The sequence below is a fragment of the Equus asinus genome, chromosome 8, assembly GCF_041296235.1.
Source record: "Equus asinus isolate D_3611 breed Donkey chromosome 8, EquAss-T2T_v2, whole genome shotgun sequence".
NCBI classification, from domain to species: Eukaryota; Metazoa; Chordata; class Mammalia; order Perissodactyla; family Equidae; genus Equus; species Equus asinus.
Genome location: NC_091797.1, coordinates 34,007,905 through 34,023,283, shown reverse-complemented (window position 1 = coordinate 34,023,283; position 15,379 = coordinate 34,007,905). Strand labels below are relative to the sequence as shown.

The 15,379-nt window shown below is 45.8% G+C and overlaps 1 protein-coding gene across 1 annotated transcript; it reads right to left on the bottom strand.

The window, feature by feature from the left end:
- Window positions 1–2,684: 2,684 nt before the first annotated feature.
- LOC106827644 (saoe class I histocompatibility antigen, A alpha chain-like) lies at window positions 2,685–6,271 on the bottom strand. The gene is made up of 8 exons (XM_014835582.3): window positions 6,018–6,271; window positions 5,408–5,680; window positions 4,920–5,195; window positions 4,054–4,329; window positions 3,810–3,929; window positions 3,344–3,376; window positions 3,170–3,200; window positions 2,685–3,004 (listed from the first exon to the last, which is right to left on the bottom strand). The coding sequence occupies exons 1-8, from the start codon at window positions 6,088–6,090 to the stop codon at window positions 2,977–2,979; spliced, it is 1,110 nt and encodes a 369-aa protein (XP_014691068.2). The 5' UTR covers window positions 6,091–6,271; the 3' UTR covers window positions 2,685–2,976.
- Window positions 6,272–15,379: the final 9,108 nt, after the last annotated feature.

Sequence of the window (15,379 nt, the reverse complement as noted above, 5' to 3'; positions counted from 1 at the left end):
CCTCCCAATCCTGTTCTCAGCACAGCAGCCAAGGTGATCCTTTTAAAGAAGTCATCCTATAGAGCAGCAGAATTTGCTACCCCAAAATACCTCTTTGGCTTGATTATTTTTAAGAACAAAAGACTCAGGAAGAAACTTTGACATCCCTTAGTAAACACCTAAAAGAATTTATGATGGAAGGCCTGTTCCAGGAAGGAGCTATTATCATAGATAACTATCATATAATATAAACTAGGTGTGGTAGGCATGCCAGAACCTAGCAAGCTCCATTTGATCAAAGTCCTCTCCATATTCTTTTGTCTTTTGTCTTGCCAAGGCAAGACAAATATTTGTTTACCAAACGTTTGCTTTTCCATCTCCATGTGAATTGCCTTACTCTGCTCTGAATTCCAAAACCGATACCCCTAACATCCTCTTTTTTCTTTAGCTGAAGATGTTATTTAAGGTGGTGGCTTCAGCCATTTTAGTGAGTTACTCAGTCTTCCTGGGTTTCTCCCATGTATACATGTTATGAAATTTGTCTGATTTTCTCCTGTTATTCTATCTGATGTTGATTTAATTCTTAGACCAGCCAGAAGAACCTAGATGGTAAAGGAATATTTCTTCCTCCCCTTCAGTTGGCTACGAGGATGGGATAAAAGTTAACTGGCTGGACATTGCTCACTCCAGGACTACTGCAGCTGACAACTCCTGGACCTCTGACTAGAGCTGGCAGAAGGTAAGAACTGTTACTATGTCAGTCTCCTGGATCTCTGCCTGAAGCATTCAGTGGAAGCAAGAGGGGAGAGTTGTTTCCTGTTCTAAATTTAGATTAACAGGAGAAAATATTTGTGAAGCTAGTTTGTTTGACTCAGTCACTCTTGGAAATTTGGTAGAGTACTGTTTGGTTTATTGATCCTTCTCCTCTCAGAGGTGGTCACTATTTTTCCTTGTCTCTGTCTTCTGTCATAAAAAAGAAAAACCATTGGACAGAACAGCGGCATAGGTCCTATAAGCCTGTTGTCCATGCCAGACCCACAGTCTTGGCGACAAACTTTTCTGTGGATTAGTATGCACAGGAGGTATAAGCTATTGCTACAGTACTTGTTAAAAGCCGAAGCCACAAAATTGTTGGGCACAGGTTGAAGACTGAAGAGTCATTAGGAAGCTCACCACCTTGTCACCGACTAATTGCCCTGGGGAACTCAAGGGTGGGTTTGGAAGCATTTTACTGTTTTTCCTTTTATGTTAAGGAGACGCAATCACCAAACGCCCTGAACCAGACCAAGCCTCACCACAGAGCTATGCCTATGATCTTTGCCTTATTTCTAATGCTAAGATCTCTCCAGGAGGAGCTTAGGCCTTATTACCATAACCTGCAGTGTATGTGGAAGCTGTTTTCCAACAGCCTGCGCAAGTGAATTCCCACCTCTCCCTTTTGAATATTCATTCCCCATCTGAAATAAAATGTCCCTGCTTCCCTTTGTTTGGGGAGCCATGACTTTGGAAATGATTCTGCATGGTCTCCTATTTGCTACAAATATACTTTACTTTGTGTGTTGACTATTTCTGGTGGAGAGTCTGATTTAACTCACCACAAGGCAAACTCACTTTGGTTTTGGTAATAACCTCAAGGAGATTCCCATGATAGGATAAGTTGATCATGGAACGGGGTAGATAGACACTAAGTCAACCAACCAACCTCAAGGAAATTTTCGTGCAACAAGGTACTCTGTAAAACAACACATGATCCCCAACTCCATGGCACATCCCTCTTAGGTATTAGTTTGGCTCCAAGAGACCCGAGGCTTAGGTAAAGCTGTTATGTGCATATAAGATGAAGTTTTCCCTTTTGTTTTGTTCTATGTCTTGAGAGCTTAGCTCTGTGACCACTGAGATCCTCTCTGGTCTCTACCATCCTGAAGATGCATGTACTGGCATGCATCTTGGTGGCCAGTTGAATAGAGTGGGGTTCTGAGACACACTCCATCTGGCTGTGTCAGCTCTTCGGGTAGTTTGTCATAGGGAGTCCCAGGGCACAGGAGACAATGATCCTTGACTTATGGGTCCTATTTTCCAAAAAATATAAATCTAAAGTTGACTCTGCTTTATACATTGTGAGTTCACACTGGAGCCAGAACTAGGATGACTAGAACTGAGGCCAGGAGAGAAGGCAGGCTGCAGAGCAGAATTCCAACAGAAATTTATCTTGGATGAGAAATTACACAAGAACAAGAACAGGCCTAATCCTCTACAGAAACAAAGAAATAATAAATAAACACCCAAAAGGGGGACTGAGGCCTGGACCTAGGCATGAGCCTAGGCTGACCCAGTCACATGAAGCTCTCATTGCCTGTGGTCCTGGAGACATGACAAAACCCAGGTGATGTCCCCGTCCCTGTGATCACAGGTCCCGGTAGGACAAGGTTTTACTGAAGGGACCAGGACAAAGGGGTAGAGAGATGACCCAGATGAAGAGTGACCACATCAAAGCCAATGATACACTGAGCACTCAATTGGCACAGGCCCTGTCCATGCTCAGCTCCTCACAGCCTTCTGCAGTCCTCACCTGCAACCGACTCAACAGAGCAAATGTGGATTCTGGAAGGTTCCCAGCACTTCCATTTATTTCCTCTCCCAAACTTTAGGAATCTTCTCTTTTAATTAACCCACCAATCCCTCATGGCAAGAATTTGAAAAGCAAATTCATATCCAGGATTTTATTTTTAATAAGGAAGTAAGAAGCTGCAGCTCAGGGCAACATGAAGTAAAGACAGGGATGGAGACGGCCAAGCCCCGCCTCTGCTGGAACAGGAAAGTGAGTCAGGGAAGAGAACACAGGTCAGTGTGGGGAGGGGGTCATATAGGAGAGCAGTCTCCCCACCTCCTCACATTATGCTAATAGGAACAAAGGCGCATTCAGACACCCTTTGCAAAAAGAGAAATCAGAGGTTCCCGAAGTCACAAGGGAAGCGGGATGAACAAATCTTGCATCACTCAGTCCCCCATAAGGCACCTTCTCATGCTATAGAAGAAAATAATCATGAACAAATTTAAGTCAGTGGTTGTACTGGTGACATTCTGAACAGCCCACCACACGCTCAAAATGTCCCAATCGAAGAATCCTCATAACACTGTACTGTCCCCTCTGCCTCAACCCCTCTCCCACTTCAGGCCTCCAGGGTCTCACCTGCCATGACACATTAGAGCACTGTCACTGCCTGGAGTAGAACAAAAACAGGATGTGGTCAGAGCCCACAGGAGACGAAACTAAAGAAGGAATTATGGGGTAGGCGAGCTCCCCCATGGGCTCCCATCTACACTGTCCCAAGGGTCTCAGGGATCACCCTCCACTCAAACTTACCTTCACTCAGTATGTGGCTCCCTCCATTTCCATCTGTGGAAAGAAAACACCCTGTGAGAAGCCAGAGAGGAGGCAGAGCCATGAGTTCCTAAAGGAATCCCCTAGTTCTGGACACCAGGGTAGTTCCCAGTACAGTAACTACAGAGCCAGGATAGGGTCACAAAACGTGAGGATAGTATATAGGCAAAGATTAGATCAACCACCTACTGGAGGTCTGTCCTTAGTAGCAACCTTCCCATCTGTCCTGTGACTGCTGGGAATCAGGTCCCCATCACCAGATTCATCAAGGTGATAAATCCATCCTTCATTATTACACGTGCTTTACTAAAGAATAAGTGTTAGCAAACAGGGTCCCAGAATAGGAAAGCACACGTGCCTGTGGATGGGACTTCCTACTAACGAGGCAGGACAAACTTCTACCTGGACTTGAAAAGAAAGCTTCCCATCCCCCCACTCCCTTCCCTACCTGAGTGCTTCTTCCTCCACATCACAACTCCAGCCACCACACCTCCAGTGACCAAAGCTCCAAGGAGGACTAGGCCAACAACGAGGCCCGGGATGGAGATGGTGGACTGAGGAGGCGGCTCTGCAAAGGGATGAGAATGCAAAGGCCCTGACTCACTGGTCTCAACGCCAACCCTGCAGAAGTTTTCCAGAAGGGCTCTTGCTTTCCCTGAGAAGAGGCTCTGAGCCCACGGCTCCCTCCTTACCCCATCTCAGGGTGAGGGGCTCAGGCAGCCCCTCATGCTGTACATGGCACGTGTATCTCTGCTCCTCTCCAGAAGGCACCATCACAGCCGCCCACTTCTGGAAGGTCCCGTCCCCTGCAGGCCTGGTCTCCACAAGCTCCATGTCCTGGGTCAGGTCCTCCCCATCACGCTGCCAGGTCAGGGTGATCTCCGCAGGGTAGAAGTCCAGGGCCCAGCACCTCAGGGTGACCTCATGGTCAGAGGTGGGGTGGTGGGTCACATGCATCTTCGGAGGGTCTGAGAAAAAGGGTCAGAAAATTCAGGAAGATTACATCTGTCATGGGCCACTGAAGCAGCGTTTATGTGACCAATCTGAGAATGGACAGGACAATTTTGGTGGGAGAAGGGAGCACAAAATCCAGACACTAGCCTGGACATAGGCTTCTAGGATAGTCTCCTATTGTTTGGAAAGTTCTAGAATCAGAGGAAGACAACCCAGAGTAGAAGGCAGATCTCTTAGCGTGAGAAAAGGATTTCTCATCCTGACCTGGGATGGAGGCCAGGTGACTCAGAAAAGCTGGAGTCACACCTCAAACACATAGAACGTGGGGCAGAGAACAAGGCCTGAGAGAGAAAGTCCCCCATGGTTCCCAGAGCTGCTGCCAGAGTCAAAAGGAACTAATTGTCAGTTATTTCAGGGACGGCTTCCCCCACCATCCCCGGAGAGACTGGGCCCCTTAAAGGTCCTCGAAAGAAAGGCAAGCCCTCTGGAATAGTCACTCTTTGATAGTGGACCTGAAAAACCCGATGGACTTAGTCTCCTGACTAAGGTCTGGCGTCATCCCATTTTCTCCTCTCCTTGCAGGAGGCCCCGTGGGGCCTCGTACCTGCGCGCTGCAGCGTCTCCTTCCCGTTCTCCAGGAATCTGCCCAGCCATTCGACGCACGTGCTCTCCAGGTAGATTCCGTGGCGCTCCACCGCACCTGCCGCCTCCCACTTGTGCGCGAAGATCAGAGCCCCCGGGTGCGCCGCGGTCCAGGAGCGCAGGTCCTCGTTCAGGGACAGGAAATCGGCGCTGTCGTAGGCGATCTGACTGTACCCGCGGAGGAGGCGCCCATCGAGCCCCACGTCGCAGCCATACATCCACTGGAAGGTGTGAGACCCTAACCCCGCCCCGAGGTCAGTCCCGCTACCGACCGACCCACAGTGATTAAACCTAAACTGAAAACGAAATCAAATGACAGTCTCTGCCCACTCTTTCCAGGTCGAGGGGCCGGGCAGGTCCGGCAGCTTCAGGGTGAAATATGGACCCGAAGACTCCAGGAGACCCTGAGGATGGGGGGTCGTGACCTGCACCCAGGCTCGCATCACTCACCGTCCTCGCTCTGGTTGTAGTAGTCGTGGAAGGTTTTAAGCTCCACTCGGAAATTCTCTGCAGTGTCCAAGTAGATCCTCGTCTCCCGCTCCCAATACTCCGGCCCCTCCTGCTCCGCCCACGGCGCCCGCGGCTCCACGCTCGGACTCGCGGCGTCGCTGTCGAATCGCATGAACTGCGTGTCGTCCACGTAGCCCACCGACATGATGCGGGGCTCCTCGCGGCCGGGCGGGGAAAAGACAGTGTGCAAATATCTCAGGGAGTGGGAGGAGCCTAGGGGCAGGGAGGGGCTGAGACTCGGCCTGACTCTCCCCGCCCCCGGCGCAGGTACCCCGATCTGAGGTTGACCGGGAAGGGAAAGGGAAAGGGGAAGGGGAAGGGGCGGGGGGAAAGGGAGGGTTGCGAGGGGGTCCTGAGACGGAAAAGGGGCGGTGAGTTGGAGAAGGCGGGGACTTGCAGTGAGAAGCAGAGGGGGCAGGAGAAGGGAGGGGTCAGGACTGGGCAGGGCCGCGGGCAGAGACGCGCCTTCCCTGGGGGTCCTGCGCCCTTGCCGCGCGCTCCCCGCCCTCCGCCCCCCGCAGAAGCCGTTTCCTCCCGACCCCGCACTCACCCACCCAGGTCTTGGTCAGGGCCAGGGCCCCCGAGAGCAGTAGGAGGAGGGTTCGGGGCGCCCTGACCCGCATCCTCGGGGTCTGGGGAGAATCTGAGTCTAGGCCAGGTCAGTGAAGACTTTACCACAGGGAACGGCGGAGGCGCTGATTGGCTTCTCTAGAAACCGCGCACTCAATAGGAGTGAGAACTGGGGCCGCGTCTTGGAGTCTCCAACAGGAGGACCTGACACAGGTGGTGAGAAGTAGAAGTGAAACTCAGGGAGACAGAGACTCCCCAACACTGAGCTTGCCCGCCCCAGACACCGCCCTCGGGCCTGAGACCCTGAGAGCCACGCCCGGGGACCTGGGACTTTGCCCTGACCCCTCTCCTCCTGCACCGAGAGCTTTTTGTCACCCTGTCTCCCTGAGTCCTGGCCCAGAGGCTGTCTGAGGAAACCAAGGGAGAGACCTCACCTCTCTCCTGTCACCTTTACCTCTCCCTTTGGACTGTTCTGGAAGAAAATTCACTCCCAGGGAACTTGATGCCGGTGAGCTCGCTCGCCTTGGGAGTGAAGGTGGAGGGACAGGGGTTTTCTCTTTAAACCTGGAGAAGTTGCGCCTGAAAACACGAGACAGAGGTTCTCATAGAGACCAGCTTCCTTTTTTTTCTTTTCAGGAATGGATTGGCCCTGAGCTAACATCTGTCGCCATCTTCCTCTTTTTTTGTTCTCCCCAAAGCCCCAGTGCATGGTTGTGTATCCTAGTTGTAAGTCGTTCTAGTTCTTCTTTGTGAGCTGCAGCCAAAGCATGGCAGCTGACAGAGGGTGAGGTGGTTCCACCACTGGGTAGCGCAAATTCAGGCTGCTGAAGCAGTGAGACCAGCAAACTTTAGATACTTTTATATATGAAGGGGCTTAAATCACTTCTTCTACAGATTGGATTCCTGGTATTCAGGGGTTTTCAAGATTGTGTTACCCACTGCAGTTGATGAACAAAAAGGAACCTAGCCTCTGAGCCAGCCCTGATGGTCTAGTGGTTAAAGAGCACTGCAATCACCCCCACAAAGCCGATAAGTTTTACTTTCCCAGACAGTATGTCTGTAACTCCGGGTTGTTGTGTTTTAAAATGGTCTTCAGGGGCCAGCCCAGTGGCGTAGAGGGTAAGTTCACGTGCTCTGCTCTGGCTACCCAGGGATCACCGGATGGGATGCTGGGTGCAGACATACACACAGCTCATCAAGCCATGCTGTGGCAGCATCCCACATAAAAGAACTAGAAGGGCTTACAACTAGGATGTACAGCTATGTACTGGGGCTTTAGGGAGAAAAAATAAAATAAAAAAAGAAGAAGATTGGCAAGACGTTAGCTCAGGACCCATCTTCCTCACCAAAAAGCATACCCTTAAATAAATAAATAAATAAAATGATCTTAATTCCATAGCCCTGAGTGTGTCTGCGTGTCTGTGACACATCCTCCGTACATGGAAGCACAGTTTATTTCTGTGTAGTTCAACCAGGAGCATGTACAAACTTTAATCACCTCAAAGTTGAAGGTGTTCAATGCAGTCAAATGCCCTTCACCAGTGCTCCTGCACTGCCTGTTTTTATGAATTATTCATGTCTGAGCAGTGTGTGTATTTTATCATGACACTTGTTATTTTATCAAGTACTTAACATAAGGAGACAGTTGGTGTTTAGCCAGCCCCACAGAATGTATTAAATACCAAATTCAAAGAACACCCTGCTAGGCTCTGCAGATATATTTATTAAAGATCTATAAAACAAAACCTATGTTTAAATCTGAAAATTCCACTGCTTTAGAGTTCTTTACCTCTGCTGCTTCTCCTCACCCCTACTCCTCCAGCCCTTCTCTCTGTCCCTCTCACCCCTCAGGCCCCCTTCTCTCCTTAGTCTCCACCACCCTCTCACTCCTGAACTGTGGCCCCAGCACCACCCCCTTACTTGCCACCCATGGACTATCCTCCCCACAGGGGTCAGTAATCCTGCTAATTGAGTCAGGAGGTGTCATTTCTTCACTAAAACACCCCAATGGCTCCGTCTCCCTCTTAGGAAGCCTCTTGAATGTAAGACACATGAGCACAGGGGCTTTGGGCTGTTTAGGTCAAAGTTGTATGTCCGGCATCTAAGGCTGTTCCTAGTACATAGTAGGCATTAAATTAGTTGTTGTTGAGTGAATGAATGAAATATGATTGTATTAAATTTTAATTGTATTACATAAAATTCATAAAATGAAAAATACAGAAAAAGTTAGGAAAGATTTTATTTCATGCAATTAGTGTAATAAATCTCATAAATTCATCCCAGTGGAAAAAATGCTCTGTGCTTGTCTGCTGCACAGTGAGCCTATGTATTAGTTTTCTGTTACTGCAAAACAAATTACCACAACTTAGTGGCTCAAGACAACGCTCATTTATTTGCTTACAGTTCCTTAGTCAGAAATCCAAGCGTGGTGTGTGTGGGTTCTCTGCTCAGGGTTTCACAAAGCTAGGTTCTCATCTTGAGCTCAGGATCCTCCTCTAAACATACCCAGAGATTATTAGCAGAATTCAGCGTTTTCCAGTTGTGGGACTGAGGTCCCTGTTTCCTTGAGGAGCCAGAGGAGGGCTGCTCCCAACTCCTAGTGGCCACAGGCATTCTTTGCCATGGGGCCTCCATTTTAAGAGCCCACAATGGAGAAAATACCGCACATTGAATCCCTCTCACGCTTTGGGTCTCTTTCTTCAGAAAAACCCCCAAACAGCATTCACCTGATTGGGACAGTCCAACCCAGGAGAATCCTCCTGTCTTAAGGTCAGCTGATTTAAGACCTTAGTTATATCTGCAAAATCCTTTCACAGCAGCACCTACATTAACGTTTGAATAACTGGGGGAAGGTGAACAACCAGGGGGTGGTTATTGTGGACGCTCATAAAATCTGCCTAGCATGGCCTGATTCTTCCTTTTGTGTTTATCTGGGTCACAGATGGAAATTGAAGCTCAAATAAATAGATTGTTGTGAATGGCAGTAAAATGCATCCTGTCTATTAGCCATGGAAATTCTTCTTAAATCTTTTAAATTAATTCATTAATTTTTTAGTTTTTTATTTTCTTAAAGACTGGCACCTGAGCTAACATCTGTTCCCAATCTTCTCTTTTTTTTTCTTCTTCTTCTTCTCCCCAAAGCTCCCCAGTATGAAGTTGTATATTCCCGTTGCAGGTCCTTCTAGTTGTGCTGTGTGGGACGCCACCTCAGCATGGCTTGATGAGCGGTGTCATGTCCACTCTCAGGATCTGAACCAGTGAAACCAGGGCCACCGAAGCGGAGGGCATGAACTTAATCACTGAGCCATGGGGCCGGCCCCTCTTCTCAAATCTTAAAACCAAATGACATATTTAATATCTTGAAAGTAATTTAAAGCAAACAAAAATTAAAGTGCAACAATTCACTCTCTTTTTGGACACTCTATTAGTTATATACCACAGCATAACAAATTACCCAAAACTTAACAGCTTAAAACAACAGGGGTATGTTATCTCCCACAATTTCCCAGAGTCAGAAATCCAGGAGATATTACCTAAGTGCTTCTGGCTCAAGGCCTCTCTTGAGGTTGCAGTCAGGCTGTATCATCTGATGGTTTGAGTGAGGCTGGAGGATTTGGAGGAAACATGGCTCACTCATATGTCTGTTGGAAGATAACTCATTTCATTCCTGGATGGTCCCAGGAATCCTCAGTTCTTAGCCATGTGGAATTTCCCATAAAGTGGCTAATGGCTAGGTAGCTGTCTTCCCCCAAAGCAAGTGACCTGAGAAAGAGAGCACCCAAGATGGAAGCTGCAATGTGTTTTATGTCCTAGACCCAGAATCACACACCATTCCATCAGCCTTACTCTGTAAATTGAAAGTGAGTCATTAAGTGCAGCCCACACTCAAGAGGAGGGAATTAAGCTCTACTTCTAGAGGGGAGGAGTATCAAAGAATTTACATACATGTTCAATCAAAATTTAAATATTCTTTAGAATTTTATAAATCAGTGCTTCTCTTATCTGATTATTTTTCTTTAATGCTTTCCATTTCTCTTTCGGAAAGTAATGATTAAAAGTTTGAGACAGGAAAGGAGATACAAAAATATTTGTAAGTTCTTCTTGCAATTGCCTTTCTTTCTTTTTACATTTTTAAAGTATGCTTTCTTTTTTTTGGTGAGGAAGATTGGCCCTGAGCTAACATCTGTTGTCAATCCTCCTTTTTTTTTTTCTTGCCCAAAGCCCCAGTACATAGTTGTATATCTAGTTGTAGGTGATTCTAGTTGTTCTATATGGGATGCTGCCACAGCCTGGCTTGATGAGTGGTGTATAGGTCCATACCTAGGATCCGACTCAGCAAATCTGGGTCCACCGAAGCAGAGAATGTGAACTTAACCACTTGGCCGTGGGGCTGGCCCTCAAATTGCCTTTAATAATAATGTTCCCTTCAATAAGTTGCAACAAAGTTGTGAACATGTGGAAACTAGATCAAATAGTTCCAAGAAGTGGGTGCCATGACAATAATGCCTTCAAAATAATAACTATCTTTGTTTGTCCTTACAAGTTTCAAATTTAGTTTGTTAACAATGTCAAAAGTATTGGCTAAAATGCCAATTTTCTTACCCAACATCATCAAAAATAGTTGCCTAATGAAATTGCTTTTCAGTTAGAAACTGTGAATCTCATACCTCAGCCTATACACCTGGCTTAGCATCATGACAACGGTTTTGGTGGGATACAGTAGGCAGAAATCATTAACTCCAATTTAGGAACAAAGTTTTCCCAAAACTGGCTATTCACTTGGCATCCTAGAATAAATTTAACATCTTTCACTGTATTTTTGGAATGATATTTGGTAGAAGTAATTTGGACACCAATATGATTCTAAAAATAACTGTTACTATGTGCCTCTAAAGACTTTTAAAGCAGCTCTATTGTGTTTTCCATTCACACTTTCTATTCTATCACTGGTTATCCCTTTAAAATATTGTCAAGGTTAATTTATATTTATCAACAATATGCTTTCCAACTTCTGTAAAAGTAGTTAATTCAGTTCTAAGTAAGTAACACAGCAATCAAATCCTTTGCAAGATAAAGTTGCCTTGCACATCAGATTGAACATTGTATACCAGAAAACCTTCGAGATATCAGTGAGCAAAAGATCAAATGACGCATTTCTAACCAATGCCTTGTTTTGTGGCATCCTAGCCCTCTCTCTCACGTGACTCATAACAGTGGCTTTGAGTTTGTTCCAATGTGGGTAGTTCTTGCTAAGGATCCTTGTGATGAACTTTGGTATTTTCTTTTTTCTTTCACTTTTAAAAAATTAATCAGAAATGGTTCACAAGCTGCAATTTAAAAAGGAAATCAAAGAGATGTAGACAATACCTATAGAATATTAGAAACTTAAGAGAGAGAGAGTTGTTAGTTGTCTTTGTTGTACAGAAAATTAACCTAAACTTAGTGGCCTAAAACAACAAATACATATTACCTCAAAGAGATACTAAAAAGACAAGCAAAATGGAGCAGATGTTAGTGGGAGAAGTTGGATAAAGAGAAAGATTTTATAAGATGGAATAAGCAATAGATCTTTGGTATACAGATAAAAATGATTTTGTTGATGTTGTTGGTCCAGGTCTCCAAGAAGCAGACGCCAAGATGGGGTTAAACTCAGTGGTATTTTATTAGGGGAAACATCTATCAGAGAATATGGAGAGGGAGCCAGACAATGTTGGGAGAGGCAGCAGACCTGGATGCAGGTCTGATCCTGAGTGATGGTCAGAAGGAGAAAGGTTTGTTGGAGTATCCTAGACAACCAGGCAATCCAAGTGAGATTGAGCAAGGTCAGAGGGGTCCTCAAGCCACAGTTGGCCATCTGAGAAGCCCCATGTCTCCCAGGAATGGCCTGCCTTAGTGTCCCTGCTGTGACCACTCATTGTCTGGGAACAGCTCATGGGAAGCAGGGTCTCTGAACAAAAGCTGCCATGGATTTCGGAGCGCAGGAATGGGGGTCCTTGTGGCTTACCTGGGGGATGAGACCTAATATGACCTTTCATATCTGAGGGCCATGGGCCTTTGGAACTCAAGCCTTTCTCAGCCTGGGTTCCTGCTTGTGTCCAGTCACAGTGACAGGAAACATGAAAGAACCAGGAGATGCCGGAGTCTATCACTCAGGTTTCCCGCATATTCCTCCTGCCCCTATGTGTAACACAGCGCCATCCCCTCCTGCAGATCAGGGTCAGTTACCTCTGCCTGGAGAAAAAGGGACACTTTTCCTCACCTGCTGGTCTCTGGGCACATGGAGTCCAAACTTCCCTGGTGTCAACCATAATCCATGGTTCAATGAGACCCTTGTCATATGTCCTTGTAAGTGTGCCCCCATTTTGGTTTGGCAATCAGGACTTCCTACTCTGCAGAGCCCAGAGTTGTGGAGACAGGAAGTACAAAATCCCTCAGTGAGTGATTGGAAGTGATGGTAAGTGGGACCCTACCTGCTTCCACTCTGTCCTGAAAGATGTAACTCCATCCCTTCAGGGCATTTCCTCAAATCTGGTGCATCAGATGTGCCTGCAGAAGGCCTGTCCAGTGTTCTGTGTGACCAGCAGCCCCTGGATGGTGCAGGTAGTGATATGACCAGTGGATCCCATGGTCGTGGCCCATCCTGTACCTCCTTAACTGTGCAGTGTGTTCCCTGGTTGGATACTGTGCTAAAAGCAATTCTAAGCCTGTGGCTCTTGCTCTCTCAGTATCTCAAATAAGTTAAATATAGCTTGTGATTAGATGTCAGAATGGGGACACAATTTTTGTTCTGAATGGAATTGAAAAGTAATGGGAACATGTCCACTTTAGTGTGTCACCCAGTGGGACCCATGGTGTCTGGCAAATAGCCCTTCATCATCTACCTTTGTCAACTGTCAATTGATCTACTCTATGCTTTGGAGTTCCAGACAATTCAGACTCTTGAAGAATCCCACTTTCAGATACAGGGCAAGGCATAAAAGATAATGTCTGTGTATTAGTTTGCTGGGGCTTCCATAACAAAGTGCCACAGACTGGGTGGCTTAAACAACAGAAATTTATTTTCTCACAGTTCTGAAAGGTAGAAGTCTGAGATCATGGTTCCAGTAAGGTTGATTTCTTCTGAGGCGTCTCTCCCTGGCGTGTAGATGGCTATCTTCTCCTTCTGACTCCTCATGGCCCTTCCTCTATTTATGTCTGTGTCTTAATGTCCCTCTTGTAAGGACTCCTGTCATATTGAATTAGGGCCCACCTCAATGACCTCATTTAACCTTAATTACCTCTTTAAAGACCCTGTATCCAAATATAGTCACATTCTGAGGCATGGGTTAGGGTTTCAACATACGAATTTAGAGGGACTCATGTCATCCCATAACAATATGGATTTTACTTGCCACTGAATTTTCTAAGGAGTAAAAGGGAGTAAGTTCCTTTGGATGAACTCTGTCTCTAGGTATTTGGAAATTCTGATTTTCAGATAAGAACATAAAGAGGAGAGCCAAAGCTTAGTTTTACCCAGAAGATGAGTCCTCCCTAAGTCTGACAGTCCCAGGACTCCAAGATGCAGTGTTGTGCAGCTCTCCAAAGTCCTGCTCACTCTGTGGTAATTTCAGTTTGGGTTTTTTTTCATTTCAACTTCTTAAGAGCTTTATTTTTTGGAGCAGTTTTAGGTTTACAACAAAATTGGGAGGAATTTACAAAATTTTCCCTATACCTTCTGACCTCATACATGAATAGCCTTCCCTATTGTCAATATAATTCACCAGAGTGGTACAGTTTTTACCAAGGATGAACCTAGGTTGACACATCAAAGTCACCCAAAGTCCAAAGTTTACCATAGGGTTCACTCTTGGTGTTGTCATTCTATGGTTTTGGACAAAAGTATAATGACATATATCTATCATTATAATATCATATATAGTGTTTTCATTGTCCTAAAAATCTTCTGTTCTCTGCCTATTCACCTCTTCTCCCACTGACTACTGGTAACCACTGATCTTTTTATTGTCTCCATAGTTTTGTCTTTTCAGAATGTCTTGTAATTGAAATCATACAGTATGAACCTTTTCAGATTGGCTTCTTTCATGTAGTAATATGCATTTAAGGTTCCTCCATGTCTTTTCAAGACTTGATAACTCACTTCTTTTTAGCCCCAATTATATGACCACAGGTCATTCATCTGTTCAGTTACTGAAGAACATCCTGGTTGCTTCCAGGTTTTCGCAATTATGAATAGAGCTGCTATAAACAGCAATGTGCAGCTTTTTGTGAGGGCATAAATTTTCCATTCCTTTGGGTAAATACCAAGAAGCATAATTGTTGGATCATATGGTAAGAGTACGTTTAGTTTTTTAAGAAACCACCAAATTGTCCTCCCAAGTGACAGTGCCATTTTGCATTCCCACCAGCAATGAATGAAGGTTGCTGTTGCTCCACACTCTCACCAGCATTTGGTGTTGTCAGTAGATTTGGACAAATTTCCTCTGCAATTTACTCTCTAGAGGGAAATACACTGAAAACCCAGCTCATTTCCAGAAACTGAATAGGATTAAAAAGTCAGATTTCGCCTGCAGTCGACACACAGGAATAAAAAGACAGAATCTCAGGGATTGAAGAAATACAAACCTGTGTCTTTCTGATGTGTGTGATTCCTGGGGGCAGTGTTTGAAACCCTGGATTTTCTAAAGAACTTTTTTACTAAGCAAGTATTTCCACTTCTTGCAATAAAGTGAGGGGAAATGGGACCCACCATACAACCAAGTGAACACAGATGAGAAGATGAAATGAGGTGTTCTGGGAGAAATAAGAGAGGGCCCTTTCCCTGAGGTGTCCTTGTTTTTATGGTGATTGGAGTTGTAACCACATTCTTTTTAAACAAATTCTAAGTGAAAAAAATCATTGGAAGAGCATTTGACAAGTGGTTGACACAGGGTAAATGCTGGAAAATCCATGCTTGATTCAAAGATCATGATCATTCCAGGATGACTGAGCCTCCCAGGTGTCAATAGGGAGGTGGGCCAGGGACTTTTCCCAAGGACCAAAAAGAAGAGTATCTGGGAGATAAAATCATCTCACGAGCAGGCACCGGACAGGGCCTGTTGTGAGGGGATCACAGGTGTCTGTTCCTGTTCAGAATCCAATGGTCAGCACCCAGGGCAGAATATGGAGAGAACTCAGCAAATCTATCTGCCAGACAGATGAATGTGTGCAGATGTGAGCTGGAGAGAAAAGTCCTATGACTCTTGTTGGGGCATAAATTCAAAACCGTTGATTTGTTTACCCAGCAAAGACTGGTAGTGGATAGGCGGATGGATGGATGGACAACAGATGAAGGCATGGATGGAT

Coding starts and splice junctions, on each gene's coding strand:
- LOC106827644 (XM_014835582.3), bottom strand. CDS start 6,090: ATGCGGGTCAGGGCGCCCCGAACCCTCCTCCTACTGCTCTCGGGGGCC. Junction 4,330..4,919: donor GGAGACGCTGCAGCGCGCAG/GTACGAGGCCCC, acceptor CCTTTTTCTCAG/ACCCTCCGAAGATGCATGTG. Junction 3,005..3,169: donor GCTCTAATGTGTCATGGCAG/GTGAGACCCTGG, acceptor TTTCTTCTATAG/CATGAGAAGGTGCCTTATGG.